At 39.8% G+C, this 26,939-nt stretch overlaps 2 protein-coding genes across 7 annotated transcripts in view; one reads left to right on the forward strand and one right to left on the reverse strand.

Annotated features, from left to right (window-relative positions):
* LOC108503338 (uncharacterized oxidoreductase ZK1290.5-like) overlaps window positions 1-5,716 on the reverse strand; it is a 45,180-nt gene extending 39,464 nt beyond the window's left edge. For all 3 annotated transcript variants that reach the window (XR_001876802.1, XR_001876801.1, XM_017827230.1), the window contains exon 1: window positions 5,606-5,716. Coding sequence is in view for 1 of the 3 variants with exons in the window: in XM_017827230.1 (XP_017682719.1) it covers window positions 5,606-5,690 (85 nt within the window). In the remaining 2 variants the exon portion in view is untranslated. The remainder of the gene's footprint in view (window positions 1-5,605) is intronic.
* Window positions 5,717-5,751: 35 nt separating this feature from the next.
* On the forward strand, window positions 5,752-26,507 carry DPH5 (diphthamide biosynthesis 5). 4 transcript variants are annotated; one of them, XM_017827225.1, is made up of 8 exons: window positions 5,752-5,792; window positions 5,950-6,111; window positions 8,986-9,110; window positions 12,228-12,336; window positions 21,946-22,066; window positions 24,126-24,165; window positions 25,232-25,335; window positions 26,258-26,507. In XM_017827225.1, the coding sequence occupies exons 2-8, from the start codon at window positions 5,977-5,979 to the stop codon at window positions 26,479-26,481; spliced, it is 858 nt and encodes a 285-aa protein (XP_017682714.1). In that variant the 5' UTR covers window positions 5,752-5,792; window positions 5,950-5,976; the 3' UTR covers window positions 26,482-26,507. The 4 variants fall into 4 exon arrangements, with proteins under 4 accessions (XP_017682714.1, XP_017682715.1, XP_017682713.1 ...); XM_017827226.1 differs by having other exon boundaries at window positions 5,764-5,811; XM_017827224.1 differs by having other exon boundaries at window positions 5,780-5,854.
* The last annotated feature ends 432 nt before the right edge of the window (window positions 26,508-26,939 follow it).

The following is a 26,939-nucleotide window of genomic DNA, read 5'->3' on the forward strand; positions in this document are numbered from 1 at the left end:
AATGCAGTAAAAAAGTAATTTAAGCAAGCTACTAGTGCTGGAAGTTAATCAACGTCACCTTATTTATTGAACTGATTTTTATTCTTCCCAGGCTTTGGCTGTTTGACGAGAAGCTGCTTAGAGCAGTACCTGACTGCTTTCCCAGCTACAGCACCTAGCATAATGGCACTGGCCATTCTGGAATGGCCCTCTGTAAAGAACATTATTACTACTAATAAAATACTCACTGTGTGTGTCATGGGTAAGGCACAATGAGTATAAAGACTTGATTATTTCATTTAGTTTAACTGCCTGTCCTGATGCCCCCTCCCAAGCAAGCATGCAATTAACTTTATACTTTAATAGGAGGGGATCATTAGAGAACTTTTTGTCTCATCAAGTTGTTATTAATTCTAGCTGCTCCAAGGATTACATAGAAAGCAACTTTACACAAAAACAGTCTGTGAATTTTTGGTATCACCAGCACATTTGGTCAAATAGCAATCACTAACTATTGACCAACTCACCTGAATTTAATTACTACCGTCTCTAAAAAAACCCCTAATAAAACAACAAACAAACAAAAACACACTAAAAAAACCCCTCTTCTAATGGGAATATAACTACTATATCAAGGGCATGAAGAGAGTTTCAATAAAAAGTGCCAAAACAAGCCTTAAGAGACGTCAACCACTCAGCACATGACCTTGAAAAAGCTTCCTAATATTTCAGTTACAGGAGGAAAAGCTCTTGTGCTACTGAATTATAATCAAATGCTTTAAATGGTAGCATTTTCACCCCTCAGACTTTTAACCAAAAAAAGAACCAAAAGTGACAACTTTCTAAGTGGGGACTTCCTGCTTAGCAGCAGTAAGCATGTAAGCGTGAACAATTCAAATTGTATTCATTGTTTTCCAAAGCCTGATGGGGATGATACTGTGTGCACCATTTTGAGGAGTGATCCATTTTTGAGGATGCTGCTTTAGAGAAGCATCAAGTGTCCTGCAGTTAAGACAATGTAATAATACGTAGTTTTCTACTACTGTACAAATGCTCTCCGAGTACCTGATTCTAAGATACATGTAGCTCCTATGAAAAAGTGTAACTACATCAACTTCAAAGCAGCGTCACATTTTATATCTATCACTTATTTGCCTATATTTCTAAAACACTAATAAAGCCTTAAAAACGTGGAAAGAAATTATAGCTATCTTATTAGCAAGATAGTGAATACATCCTTTTTCTAAAGCAATCTAAAGCCATTATGAGCTAATGTATAGTTTGACACTATACAAATATTAGGGCCAAAATGCCAATTCATTTTAGGTTTGAGCCTACCCCAGTTTAAAGCAGCCTTTGTAATGAAAAGTGACCGTAAACTTGCCTGACTCTCTGCACATGAATAATATGGGCTAACACAAATGTTAGACTTAAACCATGAGAAACATAAAGTTACCAACACTTTTTATAATCATGCAATAAACAAGATGCAATTATTTTTATTTTTAATTAAAACTTTAGCTATACAACATATTTCTAACACAAAGGTGGGTTGTCTTAGAATTGTTTGGTATCTCAGGAAAGTCAGCTTGTTTTATCATTGCTAGTAGACTTGTCTTTCTGCTGGACACAAGACAGATAAAACACAATATGAATATGCATCGAAGTAAATATGGAATTTTGGATATACAGAATTTGGCATGATATTCCAAGTAACCCTTCAGACAGAACATAACTTTTGCACGCTCCACAGCCTTCTCTGAAAATTCATCTTTCTCATAGGAGATTTCAATGGAAATGGATCCTCCTCAGTAAGAACAGTTTGTGTGAGAGAGCGCAGAGCGCCAGAAAGAGAATGGTAACCTACTGAAAGACCACTTAACATCCTTCCTCTCATCTCCCCTTTTGCATCAAACCAACTTACTGAACTTCTCCTACACAAATCTGGAAGCCAAAGCAGCTGTGACATGGAAAGCCATTTAAAAAAAGGAAACCCAACTAAAAAAACACCACCACGAACACCTTTTGATAACTGAAGCTTGAACAGAAAGAACAGGTATTTTTGGCAGAATGCCATCCTAGGCTGCTGTTGCACTCTCTTGAGTAACATGTTCTGGCCAAGAAGCATGTTACCTGTCCCCTACTTCAGCTCCCAGCTACTACAAAAGGGGTTTCATCACTTGGAAATAACTTGCATACCTGTCTGAGCTGCCTTCCAGTTGACACAACTGGATAGCTGAAACCATCTTAACAGCATATTTCTCTCTCTGAAGCTTTTAGAAAGATGATCTAGCAATAGAGGCAACATACATATCTATGAAAGTTGTCTTTGAGAGAACATATAACAATTATGTCTGCATGTTCAGAGGGATAAGAAATGACAACCAAACAAATTTCAAATCCTGCAGAAAATAGCCTTGCAGAAAATGCTTTCTCTTTGAAGAAAATTCTTCTCTACTTTATAGCCAAGTTTCTGCGCTGCAAACATTAGTTAATCAGAAAGCCTGGAACAAAAATAAATCATTAATATGGAAAATAATAGTGAAGTGAGAACATCCACTTAAAGATCCCATTGTATTAGGCTGCATATCGTGGTACTTATAGCTTGACCACAAATGCGAGGGTGGCCAGCCTTGAACTTTTTTTCCTCCCTTCTTTTCTAAAATTCTCAGTGTTTTGAAGCATCAATAAGGATTTCTTAAAATGACCTGTTTGATTCCTATCTATTACAAGATCCTCCAAGATCTGCAGAATATATAAAGCAATATGTCAAGTGTTACTACAGCAAGACAAGAATAGATAGGTGAAGTCAAGGAATCAAATCCTGCTGCTCGTGACACCACCACCACTGTAAGTCAAGAGCAGCTCCTTGAAAGCCATATCTGACAAATAACTGGGTCAGAAAAATTCAAACTTGATTCTCTTGTATGCCACTATCCATTTACTGCAGTTTGAATTCAGGCCTAACAACAGACAACTCAGGACTTACCAAGACGGCGATAGGACAGAGAGCAGCAGCTTTTGCGTGCAGAGTACAAAGGAGTCTTTCTGCCTGGCTACCTTCTAGTCAGTTTACTCTTCCCATAACCTAAGAAATATTACAACCTCCAACAACAAAAAAAAATCTATTCTGTATATAGTCTGAAACACCGTTCAGCATATACTGAAACAATGGACAGAAGAGAACCAAGTCCATTCTCTAAAAAAGACTATTTATGTTTTCTTTAATTTTATAAAAAATCCCCAAGTGAACTAAAGTGGCAAAAAGTGTTACAGGTTAAAAGAACCAACCAACCAGCTCCTCAAACAAACAAACAAACAAACAAACAGCAAAACAAAAAAAAAAATAGCAATTTTGAACAACACAGGCCCTTTTGCTCACTACATAATGATTGCGTAAGGGACAGCTGCATCAAGTATTCTTAAGATCAACAGATACTAAAATATTAAATTCATACACTAGGTAACCACATACCACGTGTTTATGAATATATGCATGCACAAAAACACACAGTAAAAGCAGTTAACAACATTTTGCAGACTTCCAAATTCTTTTCTTTTTTTAATCTTTGGCTGATGATGGTGAATTGCTCAGACTTTGTTATGTGCAGCTCAAATAACTTTGGATACTTCGAAACAAGTATTACAAGCTTTATCTGCTTAGCCTTTCTGGATAAAAACCCAGCCCTATTAAAATCAAAGACCAACTCCTATTGACTTAAGTGGCTTAATTCACTCTAAAATCCACAGCTCTAATTTTGCCTTCCTTCATACTAATGAAAATCCTAAATAATTGCTCTGAAGTCAGTTCACATTCATAGGATAAAGACAAAAAGAGCACAAGGGCAATTTGATTTTATAGCTTAGCTCCATACTTGTGTGACTGATTAACTCCAGTGTCACAAAGAACACCAGTGCCTTTGATTTGTATGTTTATGTAAAAAACTGGAAAATCTGGGATACTGAATTTACCCATGATAAAATGGCATCATGAAAGACTAACTTGGAAGGGTATTCATGTTTTAGAATATGTTATGAATCAGAGAGACTTCTGGAAAGAGTCTTAAGAAGAGAAAGAAAGAGAGGCTCAAATACTGTTCCAAATAGGAGGTTTTAACCAAGAGATAAATTAACTCCTTACAAGACATAAAAATTAATTAATGCCAACTATATAAAAAGACAGTTATTCAAAGAAACCCAGAATGCTCTGGCCAAGTGTGCAATGGTCATTGGTGTGCGTATGGTCCACGTTTGCCTCTCTGTGGCACACCTTCCAGGTGCTCTGCTACAGCTCCTGTTTTGGGAGAGTTCACAGTCTCTTTATCTGCTGTGCTACAGCATGGGCAGGGCTCTGGCACCACAGAATTAGTTATTAACCCTCCGCTGCTCACATGGCCCTATGCTGACTTGGAAAATGGCCGTCAATAATTTAATAGTTTGACTCTTTTGAACAATTAGCAAATCCACTAATTAGATGAATTTGTAATTCAGGATTGTATAAACCTGACATTCCTATATACAACTAAAAGGAGCATTCTGCTGCAAGCCAACCTTGGGTTTATACCACATTTTGCTTGTTGAGGGCGGGGGGGGGAGAGAAAAAACCCCCAACTTTCAAATTTCAAATGTTTTCATACCTAAGTTCTCATTGCAGGATTATTTTCTGTTTAGCACATAGCCTTGTTTTCCTAGGACTAAATGCAATAGCTTTCCTGAACTAGCGTTAATTCAGACAACTAATGCGGTATTAAAATGACTTTTCATTTTTTCCCAATGTTTACATTTTAGAAAATGAATTCTTTAAGAATTTCTCACTAAACAACTGATGATAAAATTAAATGTAAATTATAAAAAAGTTAATTCCCTTTTGCATTTTCATATTTCCAGGCATATTTTTTTCTCCTAAAAACATATTAAAAATGTCATACACATTTGTATGAGCAACAATCAAACCCACACATTTGTGAAGTTTCAGTATAATGTCATCAAACCTTAGTTTACAATAAGAAAAAGAAATAATAATAAAAATAAAAATAATCACACCCCAGATTCTGATACACTGCCAGGGTTTAACAGCATTTTAATTCTTCAACACACACAGGCCAAGTGCTGCTACAACCACAAGGCACAGGCAATGTGTCTCTCACGAGCCGAGATTCCTATGATGGTTGTCAGCTGCAACAGGTGCAGTAAGATTAACCCTGGCTTGAAAGTCTGCACTAAAGAAAAGTCTGCTCCCAAACCTCGTAAGAAAACACACCCAAAACACCAAACCGCGGCACAACGCCCCGGGGCAGGCGGGAGGGGAGGGCAGGCGAGGGGAGGGCTGCTGTCCCCGCAGAACAGCACCCGTGTCCCAGCACGCCTTGCTGGTCCCATTCAGCAGGAGCACGAAGCTCCACCGGGCAACAAAGGGGCTTTCGGAGGAGCACCGGGCCTGCCCGGCTCGGCACGGGCAGCTCGGCAGCAGGCTTAGCCCGGCTGCCCCGAGGCGAGCCCGGCTGCGGGCCAAAGGCAGCGCCGAACCTGCCGGGCCGGCCGGGCCAGCCGGGCCCCGCGGTGACCCCCGCCCGCTCACAACGCCCCTGGCAGGGAGGCGGGTTCGGCCGGGCCCACCGCCACTTACCGAGCCCCAGCACCGGGATGCTGTGGCCGCTGGCGAGCGGCACTGTGGGGCCGGCGCCTGGCATGGGCCTGCCCGCCGCCGCCATGGCCCGGAACTACAGCTCCCGGCGGCCCCTGCGCCCGCGCCGCGGACAGCCGGGAACCGGGCGGGAGGCGGGAGCGCGGAGGGGCGGCCGGGACACGAGGAGGTGGGAGTGGAGTGCGGAGGTGGGGGCCGGGAGCGCGGAGGTGGGAGCCGGGATACGAGGAGGTGGGAGTTGGGCCGTCCCTCTGCCCATGGGGCCGAGTCCCGACGGGCCGTGGAGTGCCGCGGCTGATCCCTGTTTTCTTTGTCTCCCGTGGCAGGTGGCGGCTCTGCCCGGCCCCTCGAACATGCTGTACCTGGTCGGGCTGGGCCTGGGCGATGCCAAGGACATCACGGTGAAGGGGCTGGAGGCGGTGAGGCGGTGCCGCAGGGTGTACCTGGAGGCCTACACGTCCGTGCTCACGGTGGGCAAGGAAGCGCTGGTAGGTCCGGCCACGGGGCCCGAGGCCTCTCGGACCGCGGAGCGAGGCGGGCGCTGGGGCTGGGGGGTCAGCGGGGAGGAAGAGGTACGTGACCCTCACACACTACGTTTTATAGGAGATATTGCTTTGCTATCTTGCCAGAAGACTGCAGCAAAAATAAAATGTTCCTTCCTTCAACTCTTTGTACTGGTTTTCATCTCAGATTCTCCCAATGTGTGCAGATCGTGGACAACGTGGTTAGAAGAATGTCTGATCTGTTTAAAAACAAAAAAAGCCCAAAAGACATACCAGAATAAAACACATTTTGAAGCCCTGGGCCTCAATATCAGCCTGAGGCGTTGTGGCTTGCCTGCTGGGAATAACAAGTTGACTGTCTTACGTTTCCATGTTTTTCCACGTGGGCCAAGCTGTCTCACCAGGTTGAGACTCCCAGAACAGGTACAGTTCAGTCAGAGATGGGCTGTTGAACAGCATGGAGATAAATAAACCTTACAGAAGACAACAGTAGTCAAATGTACAAATTGTAACTCTGATGGGTTCATAGGTGGTCACAGAAAGATGAAGTTTAATGTCAAAATAATACCAACAAAAGACCATACCTGCCCACAAAACAGGGATGTCTCCTCCCGGGAAGCTGTGCAGTACTGTACAGAGATGCTGTTTGGGTCTTGGGTGCTGTATAGCCATAATGTACCTGCATGCATACCTGTATATACATACAGCATGTGAGACTTTTAGCTTGTAGTCAGCATTACATGGTTTCTGGATACAAGGTAGGCTAGAATATTTGAGGCCGTCTCTGGTTTATCTGCTGTATTTTGGAATGAAGATATGCTGTGTGTTTTTATGTTTCTTTTCAGTACACTGAAGCAATCTAAATTGTAGTCAGTCCATTAAAACAAAATGTTCTTTGTTGTTTGATAGTTGGAAAATTGCTAAATGGAAAAGATTACTTGGGTATTTTTACTTCACAAAATTTGCATTTTCTCTCTCTCAAAAAAAAAAGAATTCCTAGCCATCTGAAAATAAAACATTGAATAATGGAGAAATGCTGAATATTTTGGTGTGGTTATTTTGTTGTTTTTTGGGGGCTTTTGTTACGTTTTTTTATTCTTTTAAGTATTTTGCAAACCTTGAAGTCCCAAAGACGAGATAACTGGAAAAAGTGATCAATAAAAACAAAGTAAAAGATACCTTATCTGAAACCACCTAAGAGGAAATACAGGAATTAATCACCAAGTGTTTATAATACAGCCCAGTTTGCAGACAAGTGACAATGCTGGATGGTTTATTTAGTGATCTGAAGGTCAATCTCTCCTAAGCAGCATGAAAAGTTATGGGAAAGCTCTCAAAAAGTAAAGAACAGATCCTTTCCTGCAGAAATTTTCTGGAAATCCTTCTATACTGATGCTTTTAAAATCAGGCCTCAAAATTCAAGTGACATGACTTGCTTAGTTTATCTTGTTGGCCTAAAACATGTATTTGAAGCTATTTGATGTTGACCATCTAAATTGGCCCTTAGTTTGGTGAAAGAACTGTGTGGACCCAGTGGCCTCCCAGTGAGTCTACATTGCCAGGAGGGTGCTTTCTGTATATTCTCTAATTAGCATGCTTGGATTAGCATTGTGGAGTAGTTCTCAAAGCATGCAAATAGATTCCCTTGGATGAAAACAAACAAAGGTGTGCTCCTGGGACTGCACCCAATCTGTTCTGTAGTGTGCATTTGTTTACAGCATTGGACTAAAGTCAGCCTGGTGCAATGATAAGCCCACCCAAATGGATGTGGTGTTACCAAGGGCTTTGCTTTATAGAGTCCCATACCTAGTACTCTGGCTATGGGATGGATTTTTTTATGGAAGCACTGCTCCACTTCTGTACAAGTATGATGGTTCTCTCATCAATTCACTGTCCTTTGTGGCCACAGTCACAGAAGTCATAAAAATTTCTTTCTGGGCCATAAATGACTTAATAGTTTTATCAATTCTTTATTTATATTGGTTAATATTCACAATTCCACCCAAATTTTCTGTATACTACTTAGAACAAAAACACCTTTTCTGGTCTTTGCCTTGGAAAATATACCTTAAAATGTAAAGAGCATGTGAAATGCATGGTGACACATGACTTAGAGACAGATGTGTTCAGTATGGTCAGACAGTATGTTCTAGAACTAACTGAAGTTTCATTACATATGTGAAGTCGATTCGGGAAATAAAGGCACTTAAAACATACAAAGAGACACAATGATTACTGAGCTGCTGAGGAAAAGTGAAGGAAATGAGCAAATGCATCTTCACCTGTATACATGGTAAAGTATTTCTTAAAGAGAACTCTGAAGGCGAAGGATTAATATGAAATCATTCCTTAGATGTGGTTTGTTTAAATGTTCTAAGGAAAAATCTGAAAAAACAGGTTGTGGTATAGCTAGTGTGGTGTTTGTATCTGGTTTGACGTCAGAATTATAACTAAGCTAAGCAGTTAGGCCCAGACTGTGAGGGGAGACGCCTGACAGTACGATGGCCAGTTAAATTAACTGTACCAAGAGCCCAGCCAGGTACCTTCAGAATGCAGGTGTGACTGAGCTACTTGTGGGGCAGCTTCTCAGCTGACACAGAAGACATAAAAACAAGAAGTCAGTATCAGAATAAAGTGTTTGACTGAATTTTATCAGCTCAGGAGCTGATTTATGGGAAGCTCAGGCATTCTGCCAAGTTGGGGTGAGGTTCTCCAAGACCTGGGGCAGACTGCTGGGGAGAATATTAAAGTTAGCTATTCCAGTGTCCATTATCCGTGTTCCTGAGTGAGCACCCAGAGAGATACAAAACCACTCCTAACTGTATTGTTCTGATGCTTAATATTAATTTCAATTTCTAGGAAGAGTTTTATGGAAAAGAATTGATTTTGGCCGACCGAGAAATGGTGGAGCAAGAAGCAGATACCCTTTTAAAAGAAGCTGATGTTTGTGATGTCGCTTTTCTTGTAGTTGGGGATCCTTTTGGGTAAGATAAAGCAACTTTTGAATTATTGCTCTAGCTTGATAACTCTTTTTTTTCAATAGGAAGAAGCCAACTCTGTAACTGTAATTCTTTATGAAGAAGCTGATTTTCAGACCAGAAGCACTTTTTTATGTCTGCATACCCTTTATTGTATTACAAATATACATGCAATTGCCTACACATTATCTTGCTTTGGAGTTTTCTTGCCCAGATGTTTCTTATAGATAGGAATGTGGATGCATGAATCTTTCCTTCAGCACACACTTATAATTTCATTCATTATAATTTTATTCTCTATTAATTTACAATTAATATTTTGTTTCATGTTTTGTTTGCTAACAGAAGAAATTTTAGGATATCCCATAATTAAGAAATGTGCTGTTTTGGAGGAGTATTCTTTTAGTTTCTGTTTGTATTTATAAATTGCAGCTTTTATGCTCAGTTGTTTTAGAATGAATACAGATTATTGGTTGTACAGTGGTTCTGCTTTGATATAGGCCAGTTTTTTAAATCACTTATGTCGTTATACATGTCTTCTCATGTTGGTCTATTAAGCCTTTTGTTTCCACTTTTTATTCCTGCTGGGAAGTATAGTCTTTTTCTATCACCAGAAGGATCTCCTTCTGTCTCTTTGGTCAGGCATCATCAATCTGTGTTGTCAAGCCATACAGAAGAGCTTTTAGTCTCCAGCTGGTGATTCAAGATTTATACCACAGTGTTAAGGGCCACAGGAAAAATCAAATCACTAAGCACCTTATTTGTGAGTGAAAAAATAGAGAGTTTATGAAAAAGAGGAGCGGTGTGCACATCTGTCAAAAGCAGATAATTTATGTAAATACAGGTTGAAGGGAATTGGCAAGAGAATATTATATTAAGCTAGTTATTATGGGCAGATGATCCTGTATTTCAGAAATATTAATTATACTTGCAGTACATGTTTACACTGAAATTAGGGTTCATGTAGAGTGTAGAGCTACATTACCTGTACCCTTGTAAGCAGTATTTTGAGCTGTCTCAGTTATCAATAGTTTCAGTGTCAAAATACTTCAGTTCTGGTTAATGAACTACATACTTGTAGAAAACTACCTTTTTTTTGAGTGAGTTGCTTCTCTCTAAATGTTTATGTTCTTAGCTTTTAATAGTGCAGCTAGAACTGCTCCTGTGCCCACATAGAGCCCTAAGGATTTAGGGGTTTGTGAGGTTACTAGGAAAGAGTACTGAAGGTTTCTGTCCTAAGAGAAGCCACAGGGGAGGAAAGGATGATAGAAGTCATGTGACTGCAGCTGATCATAGAGTTTCCAGTCTCTTTGCAGGTAAGAAGAGTACTTGGCAGCCTTAGGAAATCTCAAGTGGTGGTGGTTAATGGCTAAAGCAATAAAGCAAATTGTGCCCCCTCATCCTCCTCACTGTGTTCACTGCAAGTTTTTATCTGCGTGTGTGGTAACAGCTCTGGATGTGGTTACAGGAACCTGGCAATTTCCGTGGAGCAGTGGAAAGCCCACCACGCTAGGCTGGTGTTAATATTTGTATTATTACTACCCATAAAACTTAAAATCTGTATCAGTGACAGAAAATACTACTATAGTTTTGGGTGCAGAGGGCTGACTCCATGAAGCCTTTGCTGGCATTAGCTGAGTGCTCATGAGAGCACTTCTGCTTTTAGCTACAGTCATTATAGATAGATCTACTGGGAGAAAATAGTGGCTGGAGCAAATTTTAGTGAATAAAGCCAGCTGATCCCTTGGTCAGTATTAGCATAACCACAAAATCCTGCAGTGCTCCTCGTCCTTTGTATGGGAGGGGAATAACATAAGGCTGTAAAACTTCTTCTCTTAGATCAGACATTCTTAAATCACCTTTGCTTATGGAAGTCAGGAGCAATGTTTGTTTACTAACTAAAGTGTTTGGTTTAGATCACTTTTCTGCATTCTCCCAGGTCTGGGAGCCTATTTGTATAAGGGCCTCAGAGTTATCAAATTCAGAATCCTCATTTTTTTTCTTTCAGTGAATTGATTTTTCTTTTAAAATTATTGATCTTTACAGCCTTGCCAGCTGCTGCCATATTTGTGTTCCAATCTGGAGCACCTGCTGACTGGTGCTGGTCAGACACACAGGGTCAAAATTATCAGACTAAATTCAGGGGAATTCTGTGAGGGTAACTGCACAAGGCCAGGGTGAAAGCAGTTTTCCTAGTTCATTGTTCTGATGGGCATATGCTATTTCTTCCTTTCCTTCCTTCTTTGGAACCGCCACACAGAAATTTGTGGTACATCTTGGGAATGATATAAGCACGCATGCGAGCAAATACACATGTAAACAGCGTTGCAATTCAAGGATTTGTTTGATCTCTGTGTACTTATCATTTTAGAAGGGCTCTAATCTCAGTTGCATAACTATAAGCCCAGTGATTTTTGCAGTAGTCACTCCCTGCAAGGTGTTTATTGAGTCTTAGACCTGGAGCCAAATTTAGCTCAGTCTGAAACTTAACTAGAATTTTCTTAATTATTTCAGATTAAACTTGATCACTCAGATTTAGGCATTGTTAATTTGAGTTAAATATTATGAAAGGTGATTTAGTCTAAGGATGTTTTTTCTAAGTAGTGCCTGCAGTTCACCCCTGTGCATTCGGAGTTCTTGTCTGACTGTATTGCTTTCCTGGCACGTGCTGGTGCAGATGGGAGAGGGCCCGGCTGTGCAGTACTGGAGTTTTGTGGAACTCTGTGCCAAATAGAGTTGACCTTTACAGTTCAACACATGTTCCACAGATACCTGCAGAAGACAAAGGATAAATGGAGCTTTCCTTTTCAAGTACTTGCCAAAGCTACTTTATGAAGTAACAGTTGTATTCATGTTACAGTTTTAATGATGCCAGAAAGCTGCAAAGAACTGTAATATACTGAAGATGCCTGTGATTTCAGCTAGGGAAGATGACATATGGAAACCTGACTGGAGTTTTTACTTTCCTGTAACAATTGGTCAGGATATTGTCGCCATTTTGTCTCCTCTGCATTGCCCTTGTTGTGAAGGGTTTAATTTCACTTTCAAAACAAACTATTATGCTAGTAACACTTGGTAACTTCCATCTTTTCAATCTTTAATTCCTTTCTTTTCTTAACACAGGGCCACAACACACAGTGATTTAGTACTACGTGCAGTAAAATTGGGGATTCCTTACAAGGTCATTCATAATGCTTCAATAATGAATGCAGTGGGCTGCTGTGGTTTACAGGTAACATTTTTGTATATGCATATATTATATATATGCATACTTTGTATATACATACATATTATTTCCTAACTGCTAAGCTTAGAATTGGTGAGCTCTTTTACTGCTGTGGCAGTTCATGTTCCAGTCTCAGCTTTGAAGATCCGTAGCAGAATTTGTTAACACTTCCTTTTCAGCATGCAACATGTCAGAAAAAGTCCCTTTTGACAAGCACATATGAAAATGAGTAGTAGCACTTTTATTCTTTTCTGCTTTCTAACTTTCCTCTGCCCCAGGAGACCCTGATATTTAAGGTTATTTTGCAGATAAAACTTCGCTCATGTTGGCTTCCTTGTATTACTCATGGTCACCTGATAAGTTTACTCTTAAATAAGGTTGTTATCCTGTTGAGAAGTATGCTGGTCTTGCCATAAAAGAAACAGATGCACAAGCTTGTCTATATGTTCAACTCATAACTAATTCCAAAGTCTCGTATATGATGCATTCTTTCTCTTCAAGTTTGATCTATCTCCACTTCTGCCCATCTGATGAGAGAGGAGGGATTTGCCCAGCCAAGGACTAGTCAAACAAATTACAGTTTTTGTGCATCTTGAATGGCTAAAGTAGAAAAGGTCTAGTGTTCCCCAAGAAAATAGTTCCTTTTACACATGTATAGGTCCATTACTACTTTTCCTGCGTGAAAAATGTTATGGCAGTGTATGAATCATAACTAATCACATATAAATTAGATGAAGTCTCCCCCTCTTGTTTTCATTCATTTCTTTAACATAGGACCTGCCCTCTCAAGGTTAAGAATGGTTCCCCATGTGTGGGAACACCCAAACCAATTTCCCACTTTACCAAGCACAGCAATGTAAATGTACTACAGACAAGAGTTGAGGGTTTGAACAATAACTTTTCATCACTGAAAGAGGAATTCCTTCCTAGCTGTACATAAAATAACAAAATTTTTTTTAATTTCAGCAAACAACTGGTACCACCAAATTTCCCCTGACAAACTCCAGTACTCCAAATGCCATTAAACTAACAATGCTGTCCAACAGCAGAAAATCTGTTGCAATAAGTTGAGTATTATCTTTGGCTTTGATTAGAAATCTGAGAGCCGTGTCTGATCTGGCAGTTCAACAACAGTGCATTGACACCTGCTCCAAGAGGTGAATGTTAATGCTAAAGGGAACACAGCATAGCATTCACACTCTATATAATTCTTCCTGTGAGCCCTTTCTCAGTGATACCTGCCTGCTGCTGCAAGACTTGGGCAAAATTATCTTTTAGGAAGGAAATAAGTTTCTTGGTGTCTAAAATGTACATGCAGAGACAGATGGCAGCTGCCGCATGACTGCACTTACTGGGGCGGGTAACACAGGAGTTGGGGCTGGGGCTCTCTCTTTCCCCTTTTGGCTTCATGGTAGTGGAAAGTTTGCTTCTGCTATCTGACTGTTGATAAGTAGTTTCTACTGGTCACTATCTTTTTTACTGTTCTCTTATGTTCATTCAGAAGGAAGATGCAAAGCCCAAAGAGTTTTCCTAATTTTCTGAAAGTTTCCTTCCTCCACAACTCCAGCCAGGCATGGGAAGGAAGAGTACAGAACTTCTAGGTTCCTTGAAAGAAAGACCAGAAAACTAACTGGGAGTATATTACAAACAATTCATAAAGTTTTTCACTTATGCAGAGTTTTGGAGATTAGTTTACTATTTTATTTCCTTATCCCATGCTGAAGGGAACAGACTATGAAGGAAACGTGGTCTGTTTTTTAAACTCTGGCATTAGTCCCCTTTTCCTCTCTGGCTTGGGAGGGGCTGCCTTCTCATTCCTGTTGTCGTATAAAGCATTTAGGAAATAGTGATCGTATTACCAGACAGATGATAAGCAGTTATATGTTTAACTCTTCATTGCTCCTTTGTTATCAGTACAGGCGCAAACAGCAAGTGAGGTGTATCTTACAAAAGAGCAGCCTGTGATTTAGAGTTGTGGTGAAAGTTTATAATTTCTTTCAACAGTCTTTACATTCATGGCTGTCTCCTACCATCAGTTTAGTTTTGGAGTTATTGTGTCTCAAATTGCAAAGTTGCTGTCAACTATAGGAGGGATTCCTCTTTTGCTTTACCACAGAAAAGGCTTGGCTTTTTTTTCTTGCTTTGATTGTGATTCAAACCCTCTTTCTTAGCCGAGAAAAACAGGAAACACCTTTATACACTGTTCTGAGAGCCATGTGCGTAGTGAGCTGTAACTGCTGATTAGGCCCTCAGTAAGTGCAGCTACAGCGCAGTCTGTTCAGAGAAGAACATGGCTCTTGTCATCAGAGCAATGTCTCTGTACAGCCAACAGCATTCTGTAGTTGTAGTTGTGCACTTCTCCTGTACAGTAGCGAGTTACTGAAGTCAGTAGAGCATTAGTGATGGTTTGTTACCTTCAATTCATAGATTGTAAAGACTCTCAAATACTTTGTTTTTACTATCTTGCCTATTTAACAGAATTAGTGCAGTTGTTTTGGAAGACTGAAGATTGTAAAAAGAAAAGAATGGGGTTTTGGTTTTGAAAATTAAACTTTTTGAACTTATTGGAAGTTCTTACAGATTGATGCAATGAGGTGTAGCTATTGAAAGCAGGGGATAGTATAACTGAGCAAAGTATTAGTCTGGCTGTGCATAAGGCTCTGTGATTTGCTGTGCTTCACTGTGCCAGATTTTTTTTTCCAAGGATGAAGAACATATTTTCCCTCAAAAACAAATGAATACAGTTGGGGGGGAGAAGCCAGGAAGAGTGGCCATGTGTCAGTGCCTCTTTGCATGTTTCTGCAGGTTCACCCCTCTTATCTGAGAGTCTGACACGTAGGTACGTTTATCTCTTGGACTCCTCTTGAAGTGGGGAAACACCATTAGTGAAGACAGTCAGGCACTTTGGTATGTGTACACACTGCCAGGAAAGTCAGGGAGAGGGGACATCCTCCAGGGAAGGCCAAAATTCTCAGAGAGCACTTCTAGTGGCAGGTAACAAGTGAGACAGGCCAGCTCTTCTCATCAGCAGCTTCACAGTAGTTCTGTAGCTTTGGAAAGCTTAGTGTTTTAGGTAACAGGCTTAGCTCTGCTCTATCCCTGCTCAGCTACCCCATGAGCAAGACATTGCCTTGGCTCTGTCTGACTAGGGTTCAGCACTGCAGCTGAGAACAGAGGCAGAGCTAGCCTGACTTCCAAGGCTTTACCTGTACCCACACTCAGTTTTTTGGAATAGGCTGATTGCTAAGGCTTTTAGCCCTAGAATAAAAAGGCAGAAAACTAAGGATCTCTAATTTACACATTGCATGATATCTGGGTTAGTTTGGGAAGGTCACTGGCCAAAATGATGCTTTCAGGACAGAATTCTCTCTGACCCAATTCTGGTAATATATCTTTGAGGTAGAAGTATGGATGATGATCAAACACATGAGGAAGATTCTGCATCATACTGACCTGTGGTGCAAGTGAAAGAATGATGCAACTCAAAATAGCTGAGATAATGGCATTAACATAAAAAAGGAGGATTTAGAACTAAAGTGGAAAGCTGGAGGCAAGACAGGGATGAGATAAAAGACTAAAAAGAGACACTCATTTCTGAGTGGTGTTGCTCATTTTGAAAGCATTTGCTTTATATTATGGTAGGGCAGCTAGGAAAAAAAACATGTTACGGCAGAGACCTGCCTTTCTTTTGCGATGTACCCACTTTCCACCTGAATAGCTTCAGAACAAACATCTGCATGTTCCCTTGCTTCTTTCAGTGACTCATCTTGATTTTTTTTGTTTGCAGTCCAGTTAGTTCTTGTAAGACAATTACAGTTATAAAATAGAAAATAGTCTTTTTGCTACCAGGTGAACATTTATGCAAAAGCAATGCTTACTATGTTATTTTTGAGCTTTTACTGAACAGGTGAGTACATTTTTAGTGTCAAGTTGAAAAATATTACTTAAAGATAAGGAAGCTGAAGGATACTATTATAAATCACTGTGCTTGTAGTCAAATAGAAAACCTGTAGTAGCTGCAGGAGTGGAACCTCTGTGCCCTAATCTTCAAAAACACTCTTTGCTCCAATAGGAGGGACATTACATGAAAAGGTTTTTATTCACTGACAGTTAAACTGTTTTCCATCACTACTTGGTTTTCTCAATTACTACCAGCTTCTGAGCATTTTAGAAGTTGGCATTTTCTCAAGCCAATTAAAGGTTAAATCAGTGCTAGTCACACCACTTCATTACTCACAATTGCTGTCCAGCTTAGTGCCATTTGTCACCAACAGGCATGACCCAGAAAAATCCATTTAATCAGAACAGTTTGTGGTATTTTTCTTTTAGCTATCTTTATTTCATATTAGTAACCTAAGTCACCAGGGTGGGAAGGAAACATTGTTTGATATTGCTGGAAAGAGTCTTAGAAGGTTATTAAAGATAAGGTGACATTACCTTGGAGGGAAAATCTCCTATTCAAGTTTGCTTGTGGAGTTTCTGAGTATTTTCAAAGCTGAATTTTATTCTGCTTGTGGAGTGGCTATTTCCTAAGTACAGATACAAGAGGCACCCATAGAAAAATGTGCTCTTTCCTTCAGCTGCTTTTATGTGATTTTCTCAGCTGCCTTCTGAAGACTGCAATCATGTGGAGTGGGATTCCCTCAGCCAAATGTCTTTTCTTCACAGTTCCTTTCTCTCTGGCATGTACTAAGGGGACTGGAGGTTTTTGGGACAGCTGAGCCAATTTGTTGGCCTGCAGTACAAAAAGGAGTCATAGCCACATATGTGTGAATGGCAAAACCTTTCCATTTCATGTGAAGGTTCTCATGAGAGGCATTTGAAGTTGCTAAATGTCTATGCTACTAAATAAGGTGGTGTAAAGACCTAGAGCTAGGCTTGTGGTTGTTTCAATTCCAGGCAAAACCAAAGGTTGACTGATTCTTGCTACCTCTTTGTTGATGATTGTACTACTGCCTAAGATGCTATCTGGCAAAAATATATAGTAGAAGCCCTTTAATCTGATGTATATGGTCTAGAGGGTTGTTAACGGGTTAGAGAGGATAAAGGGAAAAAATCTGACTTTTAAGTTTCCGCTTTCTGAGGATGAACACTGCATAGCATCACGTCAGAATTCTTATGACAAAGATAAAGAAAACGTGTCTTAGCTTTTCTGTGTATATTCATTGGGATTTATTAGGAAGTAACCTGGGATAGTGCAAGGTGCTCTGCAGTCTCCATATTCCAATGAGGAGTGGTCTTGGGAGAAAAAGCCTCTTAGTTCCTGTCAGTGGGATGTGATCAGGCTGTGAAGAGTCTTCAGACAGAACTCATCTGTGAGAACTATCTGCAGTGTAACCTGCAACCACCTCACAGAACACAGCTGAGTAGCACATCAGTGCTATGGGGTTTCAGGTACTTGGTTGTGTATTACAGGTAGCAGGTCTGAAAAATGCAATGACTCATTTTACCTTCTTCTCCTGCCACATAACCGGTTCTGAAGCTGTTTGAAATTGTAGGAAAGGAGGTTGGCTCATAAGTGAAAAATTGCTTTGTCACCATTGCAGCTGATACAGCAATAATTCTGGGAAAGATATTGTAAAAATAAATGTCTGTATTTTGAAATGTTTACTTCTTGGTTTCTCTGCAGCTGTTGCCCTACTGCCCTTTAATATTATTTTGCATCTTCTCTCCTGCTTGCTTTAGTACTTTTTAGACGGGATGGGAGATCTTCCTTTTTCAATTTCCCTATTTAGTCTCAGCCTTGTTCCTTCTTTTTATGCCCTAAATTTTTGTGGTGATTTTGTGGTGATTAGCCACATTTTAAGTGAGGATGGTTGATCTGGACAGTTTCAGGTGTCTGATGTCATTCAGACTGGCCTTTAACAAAGTTGCTCAGTAGTTTTCACTGAAATTTCACTTGCACACAGGCTCTCCAAGGTGAAATCACGGTACAGCACTTTTTCTCTCATAGTTTATTTTGGCCTCTCGATTTTTAGTCATTTCTGCTTATATAAACAAGAAGTAAAAGAAGAAATATCAATAACATAAGGGTTAAAATACCAACTGAAAACAAGCACCTCAGTACCAAAAGTTGTCAATCATTCTTTCATGTTACGTGTGTAAATAAAATAGGAAATTATAGCTTGGTCTGAGGTGATGTAACTCTGAGTTGAAGCACAGTTTTCTGCAGTATTTTGTGAGGCAGAAAACTCTAATAGCAGGGCATTGCCTCAGAGTGGAGTTCTGGCTTCCTTTCCCGACTTTCAGCTATTGTGTTGCAAAATTTAAGTGCACAAACCTTTGCTTAAGCCAGTTACTTCTTGGGTGGGGGGGGGAGAGGTATTTCCAAAGACTGAGGTCTTTCAAAATGACCTTTTGAAATTTTTCTGTGATGTTTTTGAGCATTGGGGAGAAGGTAAGAAGGTTAGTTTCCAAGCTGAGAGCACAAAATATCTGTCCAACCATCTCACTGAGCCCCTTTGAAATTCTGGCACTTCTGTGCCTGAGCAGAATGTAGGCACTCTAACAAATCTGATGATTAGTGCAAGTGTGATGCTTGAGATGTTTTGGCTTGTACAGAACAGATATCACCTACTCCTAAATGCCAGGTGCTTCATGTGGAGTGCAGCACACAGGCAGCTGTGAAACTTCACTTGCTGTTGCCTCCCTTTAAAGCTGTGCCAGCAAATGCACAGCACGATCATTTCACTGAAAACACACACAGCTCCTTGTCACCTGATTGAACTTCTTCTGAACAATCTCAAAGCATGGCATTAATCCTTAGTTGTGCTGTAATACACCTTGGTTAACAAACATGTTGAACAGTTTTATTCCAGTGACAAGTGTGATTTCTGGAATTTTGGGGCCCTATTTAGCATTTTATGGTCTGTGGAAAGAACATTTTTTTTTAATTTCAGTGGGTTCTGACTCTAGTGGACCTGCTGTCTTCTGTAACTGCTGAGTCCTTAGAACAGTAGTGGAATTTTTGACATTTATTGCTCTCTCTGCACCTTCTTGAAAGTCGGATACTTCACATGATTTCAAGAGGCAGAAATTAGAACGCAGCAGAGGAATATATATTAGGAAAAAATTGATCTGCATGAGGTACAGGAAAGGTGTTAAAGGTTTAAGTTCTGACACAGTCATGTGTTGCTCCTTTAATGCAGGCTTGCCCTGGTGGAAGAGCAGTTCCTATGTTTGCATAATGTCACACATCTGCAGAGATCAAATGCTGGATGAGAAAGAAACAGTGGTTTGTGTCTGTAGAAGTGTTCGTAAGGTAATTGGTTACACATAGTCAAGCACAACAGAGGTATCCACTTATTGCTTCAGTTCCACAGCATTCCGACTGATGCTGTACCAGAAAGTTTCCAAAGCAGTATTTCTCCCTCTTTAAATTAAAGTAAAAATATGTGTGCATTAATGCTAGGAAATCTGTTCTTCACAAGGTTAGTTAGTACAGGGGTATAAGCTGCAAAGGCATTTCTAGGAAGTTAATAAAATATGTCCCATTCCATCTTATTGTTGTAGAAGCTCCTTCTGTACTTCCAGGTGCTGAGAAAACAGGTGTATTTTTGTGAGACTGTAAGTACAGTTTTCTATGATATCAATACTTCATGAAGGTATTCTGAAGTTATTTCTACTGAGTAGACAGGCCATTTCTGAGAAAAACATTTTATTCTTTTTTGACATTCAGACTTTAGTTTTAATGCAAAACCTGGTAAACAAAGGAGAGATTCAGTGACTCTGACTGGCAGGGCTTGCACAAAAAGAATAACTTGCTTAACTTCTTGTTGGCAAAAAGGATGGAGAATCTTTGTAATGAATAATGGAAAAAGAGAACGATAACAATTGGAACAAGCGCTGTAGGGTATAAAGTTGAATGCCCAGCTTGTTCTTAATATGTGGCAGAGTGGTTTAGAGGTTCTGATTCCCTACAAAATACCTATCAGATAGTAACATTTTGCCCACTTCTGCCCATCCTTTTCTTCGCTCAAAGGCAGAGGTGGAAGTTTGTCTCCTTTAGGTTATTGAAATGCCAAAGGGACAAGATAAGATTTAAGGTTAATTGAGGCCACTTTCTGTCCTGAACAAGGACTGCTGCTTTTGGGAAATGGCTGCAGTGGCTTTCAGGTGGCAGATGGGAAGCAGTTAGTTGGGTTGGTACTGGACATTTCAGCAGTTGGGGAAGATTGCAGGGATACTACCAATGAGAATAAAGGTATCTTGCTCCCAGATGTTCTAACAGTGAAGGGGAGAAACTTCTTGTATAGTTTTTCTTCAGATTTGGTACAAAATGGGAAAGAGTTCTAGGCAGCCACATGGAAAATAGGCAAAGCATAGAATGGGGGTTTTTTTAAATTTTCTAGAACACAGCCTTGAAATAGTTAACAAGTTACATCAGGAGCAATTCATTTGGTTCAACCTGTATTTACTTTACTGGAAGAACCTTTAGGTTGTGAAATGTACACTGTGTGTTCTTGTCCTTGCACTAGAATGAAATACTTAAAAGAGGAAACGTTTTCAGTAGTATTCCAGGAATGTTTGAATAAACTCTGTTTCTATCAGCATGAATGGTTAAAATTTGAGCTTTCGGTCCCTTGAAAACAAACATGTTTCTGCTTTGATTCAAGTTCTGTTCTGCCAGCATAAAGGAGTTAAAACCACAACCTAATGCCACAGTAAAATAAGTCTGTATAGGGAAATCCCCAAATGGCACAGGGCTGCCGGAGCTGCTTCTACACAGGGTCCTCTGCCAACAGCACACACCATCTCTCTTGTAGTGGGCATGGAAAAGCATCTTTTCCTTCCAGGAGTCCAGAGGAAGTGGGAAGGGTAGACCATATAGCTGTTGTTTCTCTGGTGGGCTTGAGCAGACAGAACATTGGCAAGCTGTAAAAATCCATCTGGGACGGCCCTGTTCCGGAGCTGAATTGACCAAAATTGATGCATGGTTTTGCCCTTTTTCAACTTGGTTACAAAGACTTTGAAGCCAAATATTGCCTTAGGTTACATATGACTTTCACTTTTGCATCACCAGAGGTGATTGGCAAGACTATTGCTTCAAATGTCTTCACTGAGATTAGGGACTGACAGTAATAAATGTGTTAAGACTGAGAACAGAATCAGTGAGTATGCTTGACATACAATCTGCTAGCAATATTCTTCTTACCATATGTGCATAAACAATGTTGCACCTCTTTGCTTCATGTGCAATCTGTCCTTTCTTCAGATCTCCACATCCACTGTCTCCTTAGACTGTAGCTTCTTTTGCATGACAGAGCTTTCATCTGCAGGAAAGTGTCATTTTAAATTAAATACTACTGTATCAGTAGAATCAAAACATTGTATTATGGCATTATTTGAAGTTACCTAGCCTTAAGCAAAATAAGAAATTAAAAAGTAATACTTTCTGTGCTAATCTTACAAAGTTTGTGCCTTTAAAAGGACTTCAAAATTAAGTAACAAAGAATAGAAGGTATATTGGAAGTTGTTTAATATACATTGGAAAGGTGAATGCAGAGATAGGTAAAAACTTTACAGGTAGTTCATTACTTGTTCTTTAACATTATTGCATGCTCCTAATTTTTTCTTATTGCATATACATGTTGCTGCATTTGCTTTGTTTTACAGTTGTACAGTTTTGGAGAGACAGTTTCTATAGTGTTCTGGACAGATACATGGAAGCCAGAAAGCTTTTTTGACAAGATCGAGAAGAACAGGCGGAGTGGAATGCACACCCTGTGCTTACTTGGTGAGCAGCTACCCGGGCTCCTTAATTACCAACGCAGCACTCAGAGGCAGCAGTGACAGGCACGGGATGCTGTCTGTGATTCAACATGTTCTCAGCTAACGTATCTCTGAAAATAACATGAAAAACTGGAGTGTTAGTGCATGGGTCCTTAGAGTCAATTTGCCGTTGTTCATGCTACAGCAGCCAGGAATTTCGTAATTCCTTCTCAGAAAATCCCTACTGATGCCTTTGTAGAAGTCAAATAGGAGCAGAAGGTCCATTTTTGCTCTTAAGTTCACTAAGATTTTGAGCTAGATCTGGCTCAGCATCCCAAGCAGATTGCAGTGACTAGCAGCCATCTTTTGTTGACTTAATTAAGTCAACACACTTAAACTTTCTGGGGAGCTAAATCATACTTTTAACCACGTTTGTATTTTGTAAGGTGATATTCTTTTTCCTAAGTTATCTAAGGGTCTTTTGGCCAAAGGCAGTTGTCATGTGAGAAGCTTCAGCGCTTAAAAAATCCTTGCTATCATGGAGCTGAAATGGAACCCTGCTCCCAGCCCATCACTGTCCCAGGCTCTCCCACGGTGCTCTCTGATCTTTATCCTACCCAACAGCCCTCAGCTGACAGCCACTTTATGAGAAACTCCGCTGTAAGTAACTCCTTCAGGATTATGCAACTCCCAGCATATAAAATATAAGGCACCTGCATTATTTGTATATATAGTTATATATCTCTCTGTATCGTAGTTTAGACACAGCTGGGATCATTCAGGGCTAAATAAATTAATATCTTAAGTAAAAACAAAGTCTGTGGTAATTGGAGGATCCTGAGCAGGAAACAATTTTAAATGTGTATGCATCACTGCACATCAGACTTTCCAATGCCTTGAAAGTTGTTTGTTTTCAAAATTGGCTAAAAATCAGAATTCTGGTAATTTTTTTTTAAAGAAGGATGAGCTGACAAGTGCTTCAGACAAGGACTATTACAGCTACAGTATGTTGAAACAAAGTATTCTTTAGATATTTTGTATAATAATTTCTATGGTGTCCCTTTTAAATTTTTTTACATAGTAGCAAGAGAGTAAAAATTTGGAAACCATAAAATCGCATTATAAATCTCACATTTCAGGGATTATTGTGGTAGCTGCATCTCATTGTTACTTACAGCTGAAAACTACCCATTTCCAAACTAATCGTTCCCTCGGTCATTTTGGTCTTTGTATTGTGTTTATCCAACTGATTGGATTACTGTATAAGCAAATGTGATGTTAAAAAGGTTAGTGCTGATAAACTTCCGAATTCAAAGTGACTTCATGGACATATATGCAGTTTGGTAAACTGGGCACTTTCAGTCTTGCAGCTTTGCACTGTCACTTTGGTTTATAAGTTAATGATATAATTAAGCAATACTTTTTTAAAATCCAAGGTTAAAAATGTATCCAGCTTTCAAAATTATCAAAAATGATAATTTTTGGGGGACATTTGAATACAGGTAACATTCGAATTCCTCTTGGAGAAATTATGGTCAATTAGTTTCATAAAACTGCATCTGTGCAGAGTCTTACCTCCCTCACTCCTTCTATTTCAGTTTTGCCCAAGCCTTTTTTTCCCCCATAACAGGAGATTGTTCTAAATTTTGATTGGGACAGGAAGGAAGTGCTAACGAAAGTCAGGTTCCTGCAGGCCAGTGATGAAATCACTGTCGGTCAGTCATACTCTTTTACCTTTGGTGACCACAAAGTGCTTATGATTTAGGAGTAGCCTCAATACCCTGGTATGCCCAAATGTGCTGGTATTTAGCTATCCCATGGTAAATATGCCTGCTATTTGTATACTTAGCTGTCTTTTTATTCAGCTATGTTGCTCTGAAATCTGTGAAACTTTCCCCGTCTTGGGTAAAATTGCACACATAACGTCACAATACTTTCTACATGTAACAGTACAATTTTTCCTGTAATAGATAAAATTTTGTTATAAATTTTATAGAAACCGTTAATTAAGTTTTTACTTACATAGAAAACTAAGTGGGCAGTTTGTGGGCAACCTGTGTTTTAATATCTGTTTTGTTCTACAGATATTAAAGTGAAGGAGCAGTCTCTGGAGAATCTCATGAAGTGAGTCACCATTTTGAAAATATACAGAAACACACAGTGCACTTACAAAGGTTTTTTTTGTACAAGGAACAAAGGTTCTTTGCCCATGGTCTAATACTGAACTTACCTGCTCCTCTCGTGCTCCTCAGTGGCTGCTGTCTTTTGTTTCTTACAAGGAGTGGAACTCTTTTGTTCACTGCAATAGGACCTGGCTTTATTTACAGTAACTGAATGGAGTTGTAGCAGGGCATAATCTTTTTTGTAACTGTTGCTGTGAGAAGCACTAGGTCAGAATGGGGTAGGATTTCTGCTTGGTGAATGAAGTGTTATTCCTCTACTGTCACCTCCTGAAACAGATTAATATCTGAAACAGTGTTCTAAATTTATTCTTCTGTACACTGGCTGGAAACAGTGTGAAACACAGAATACTACCAACCTTTTAAAACAGTTAAATAAGCAATATATAGAAAATGCTCTTAAGTTCGCTTAACTGTATTCAAAAAGCTCTTACCACATCTTATTCATCTCTCTGCAATCTGTGTGTTTTGACAGCGGTGAATATAAACGGTTCCTTTATACACATGCTGTAACTGGTCTAAATTAACGTTTATGAAGTCTCACAGTATCATTGAGGTTTGTTTATTCTGGAGTTCAAAATAAAATCTGTTTGACTGAGTCCACAGTTGGCAAGGAAAGCAGCATTTCATTTAAGAATATATTTCTAGTCTGTAATCATCTGTCTGCAGGGCATTTGACAGAAAAACAGTCGTTTGCCCTTGAATTTAAGCCTAATGCATCTTTTGGGAGTAGCTGCAAAACCTGCATATTGCTTCTAGCAGCTGAATTTGCTTTTAGGACTCAAATGATGTGCCAGCTGGAGGCCCAGCTGTTTCACAGGTGTGGCGAGAGCACAACAGACTTCTGTCTTCCTTAAAAATTCCACTCTTGTCTAAAAGGCCCAGCCTGAGAGCCTGGGCCTGTTTATGTTCAATTTGCTGTCTAGAGGCCTCTTGAAATAAGTTGCAAGAATGCTGGGGATAATGAAATGTGTTATATGTGAAATTTCTCTATTTTCCCTTCACGGCAGAGGAAGAAAGATTTACGAGCCACCGCGCTACATGAGTGTGAATCAAGCTGCAGAGCAGCTTCTTGCCATTATTCAAAACAGGAGGCACCAAGGAGAAAAACCAGGTATACGACTGCAATGTTTGTGTCTGCTACTACCCCTCTCCAGTCACACCCCTCGATGAGCTTCTGGGCTCCACTCCCTTCCTCTTACTCTTGGCATTCTCTTGCTCTGGAGTGGATTTAGGCTGCTTTAAATCTTAGTCAAGATGGATTTAGCTGAGCTTGAACACGGCACAGCTTGGTGAGCACAGATGAAGGTGCAAAAGTGGCTCCTGGAGGTTTAGTCAAAGCCTCAGTTTGGAAACCACGGACTGTTTCTATCCCTCTGTAACTATGAGCTCTTTGATCCATTCACGTTGCACGAGGTGGAAGGATTTGGAGCATTTTTGATCAGTCAAGCTTCAAAAAAATCTCTGCTACATTTTACTTAGACTGGTCATGCTCTGCTCTACATGAATACCAGCATAAATCTAGGTTAATCTAAGGATGCAGAACTGTGATTTTGACCTTGAATTCTTAACAGTAGTCAAGAGCAAACTGTGAAACATGTTTATTGAAACCAAGGGTAAACTCACAGCAGCTATAAAGATGACTCAGTTGTGTCACATAAAATTTTTTCTAATAAAAATTCACCTAGCTCTATTCCTCTTTTTAGAAGTTTATTCCTTCAATAGTGTTAAAATGAAAATCTTTTCCTTTTATCCCTTATATAGAATAATCAGAAGCAGCCATTTCCCAAAAGTGAATACAGTTCGTGAAAGAATTATATATTCTACTTCTGCTGCCTTCCCATTCCTCCTTATCAACATCTTTAAGATACAGCTTTATTTTCTTTGAAGAATAATCTTCTTTCTGAGCCACTCCAATAATTTAATAATTGAAGGTTTAAGAAAGCAGTGTTAAGGTTTAAGCACTTTGAGTACTTTTTTCCTTTATGATGGGATCATTAGTCAATAAATTAAGCATTTAATCTTCTTTCTTACAGAAACTACTGAAAACACAATTTGTGTTGGCCTTGCTCGTGTGGGTGCTCCAGATGAGAAGATTGCAGCAGGCACACTACAGCAGATGTCCAGCGTGGAATTGGGTGGTCCACTACATTCCTTAATTGTTACAGGCACTATGCATCCTCTGGAATTAGAGATGCTTAAGCTCTTCTCTGTAGATAGTTCCAGTTTTGAAAATAATGTATGTCAAAGGACCACTTAAATAAAAATGAGGCATTTACATTTTTATTCCGTCTTTAATTTCCTAACAGCATAAAGCTATTCCTGTGAATATTTAAGACTTGCCTAACAGCAGTTACACTGCATACTGCTTCAGAAGACAGCACTGTAGGAACATGGACCTGCTTTCACCCGAGGCTGCAAGTATATGCTTCTACCATGTAGACCCTCCAGAAAGTTTTAAACACATCAGCATCACTTGTGATCAAGGGGACATCACTTCTGCTGTAGTCCATTAAGCCTACTGCCATACAGTGTTGTAAGTGCATTAGATGTTAAATTTCGCTTTTCAACTTCCCAGAAACTTAGCAGTCCTCTCACCAATAGAAACCATTAGCATGCAAAACCTGTTAGGTCTGTGTCCATCTTTACTTTGGGAGAGTGAATACAGACAGGTGAGAATGCTCTAAACCCAGAAAAACAAGAACTTACCCTTTGATC

This window comes from Lepidothrix coronata, unplaced genomic scaffold (genome assembly GCF_001604755.1).
Source record: "Lepidothrix coronata isolate B3197 unplaced genomic scaffold, Lepidothrix_coronata-1.0 Scaffold136, whole genome shotgun sequence".
Taxonomy (NCBI): Eukaryota; Metazoa; Chordata; class Aves; order Passeriformes; family Pipridae; genus Lepidothrix; species Lepidothrix coronata.

Excerpts from the sequence above, each read along its gene's own strand:
- DPH5 (XM_017827225.1), top strand. The coding sequence starts at position 5,977 with ATGCTGTACCTGGTCGGGCTGGGCCTGGGCGATGCCAAGGACATCACG. Across the intron at positions 22,067-24,125 it reads GCACACCCTGTGCTTACTTG|ATATTAAAGTGAAGGAGCAG; the intron begins GTGAGCAGCTAC and ends TTTGTTCTACAG. Across the intron at positions 24,166-25,231 it reads TCTCTGGAGAATCTCATGAA|AGGAAGAAAGATTTACGAGC; the intron begins GTGAGTCACCAT and ends CCTTCACGGCAG.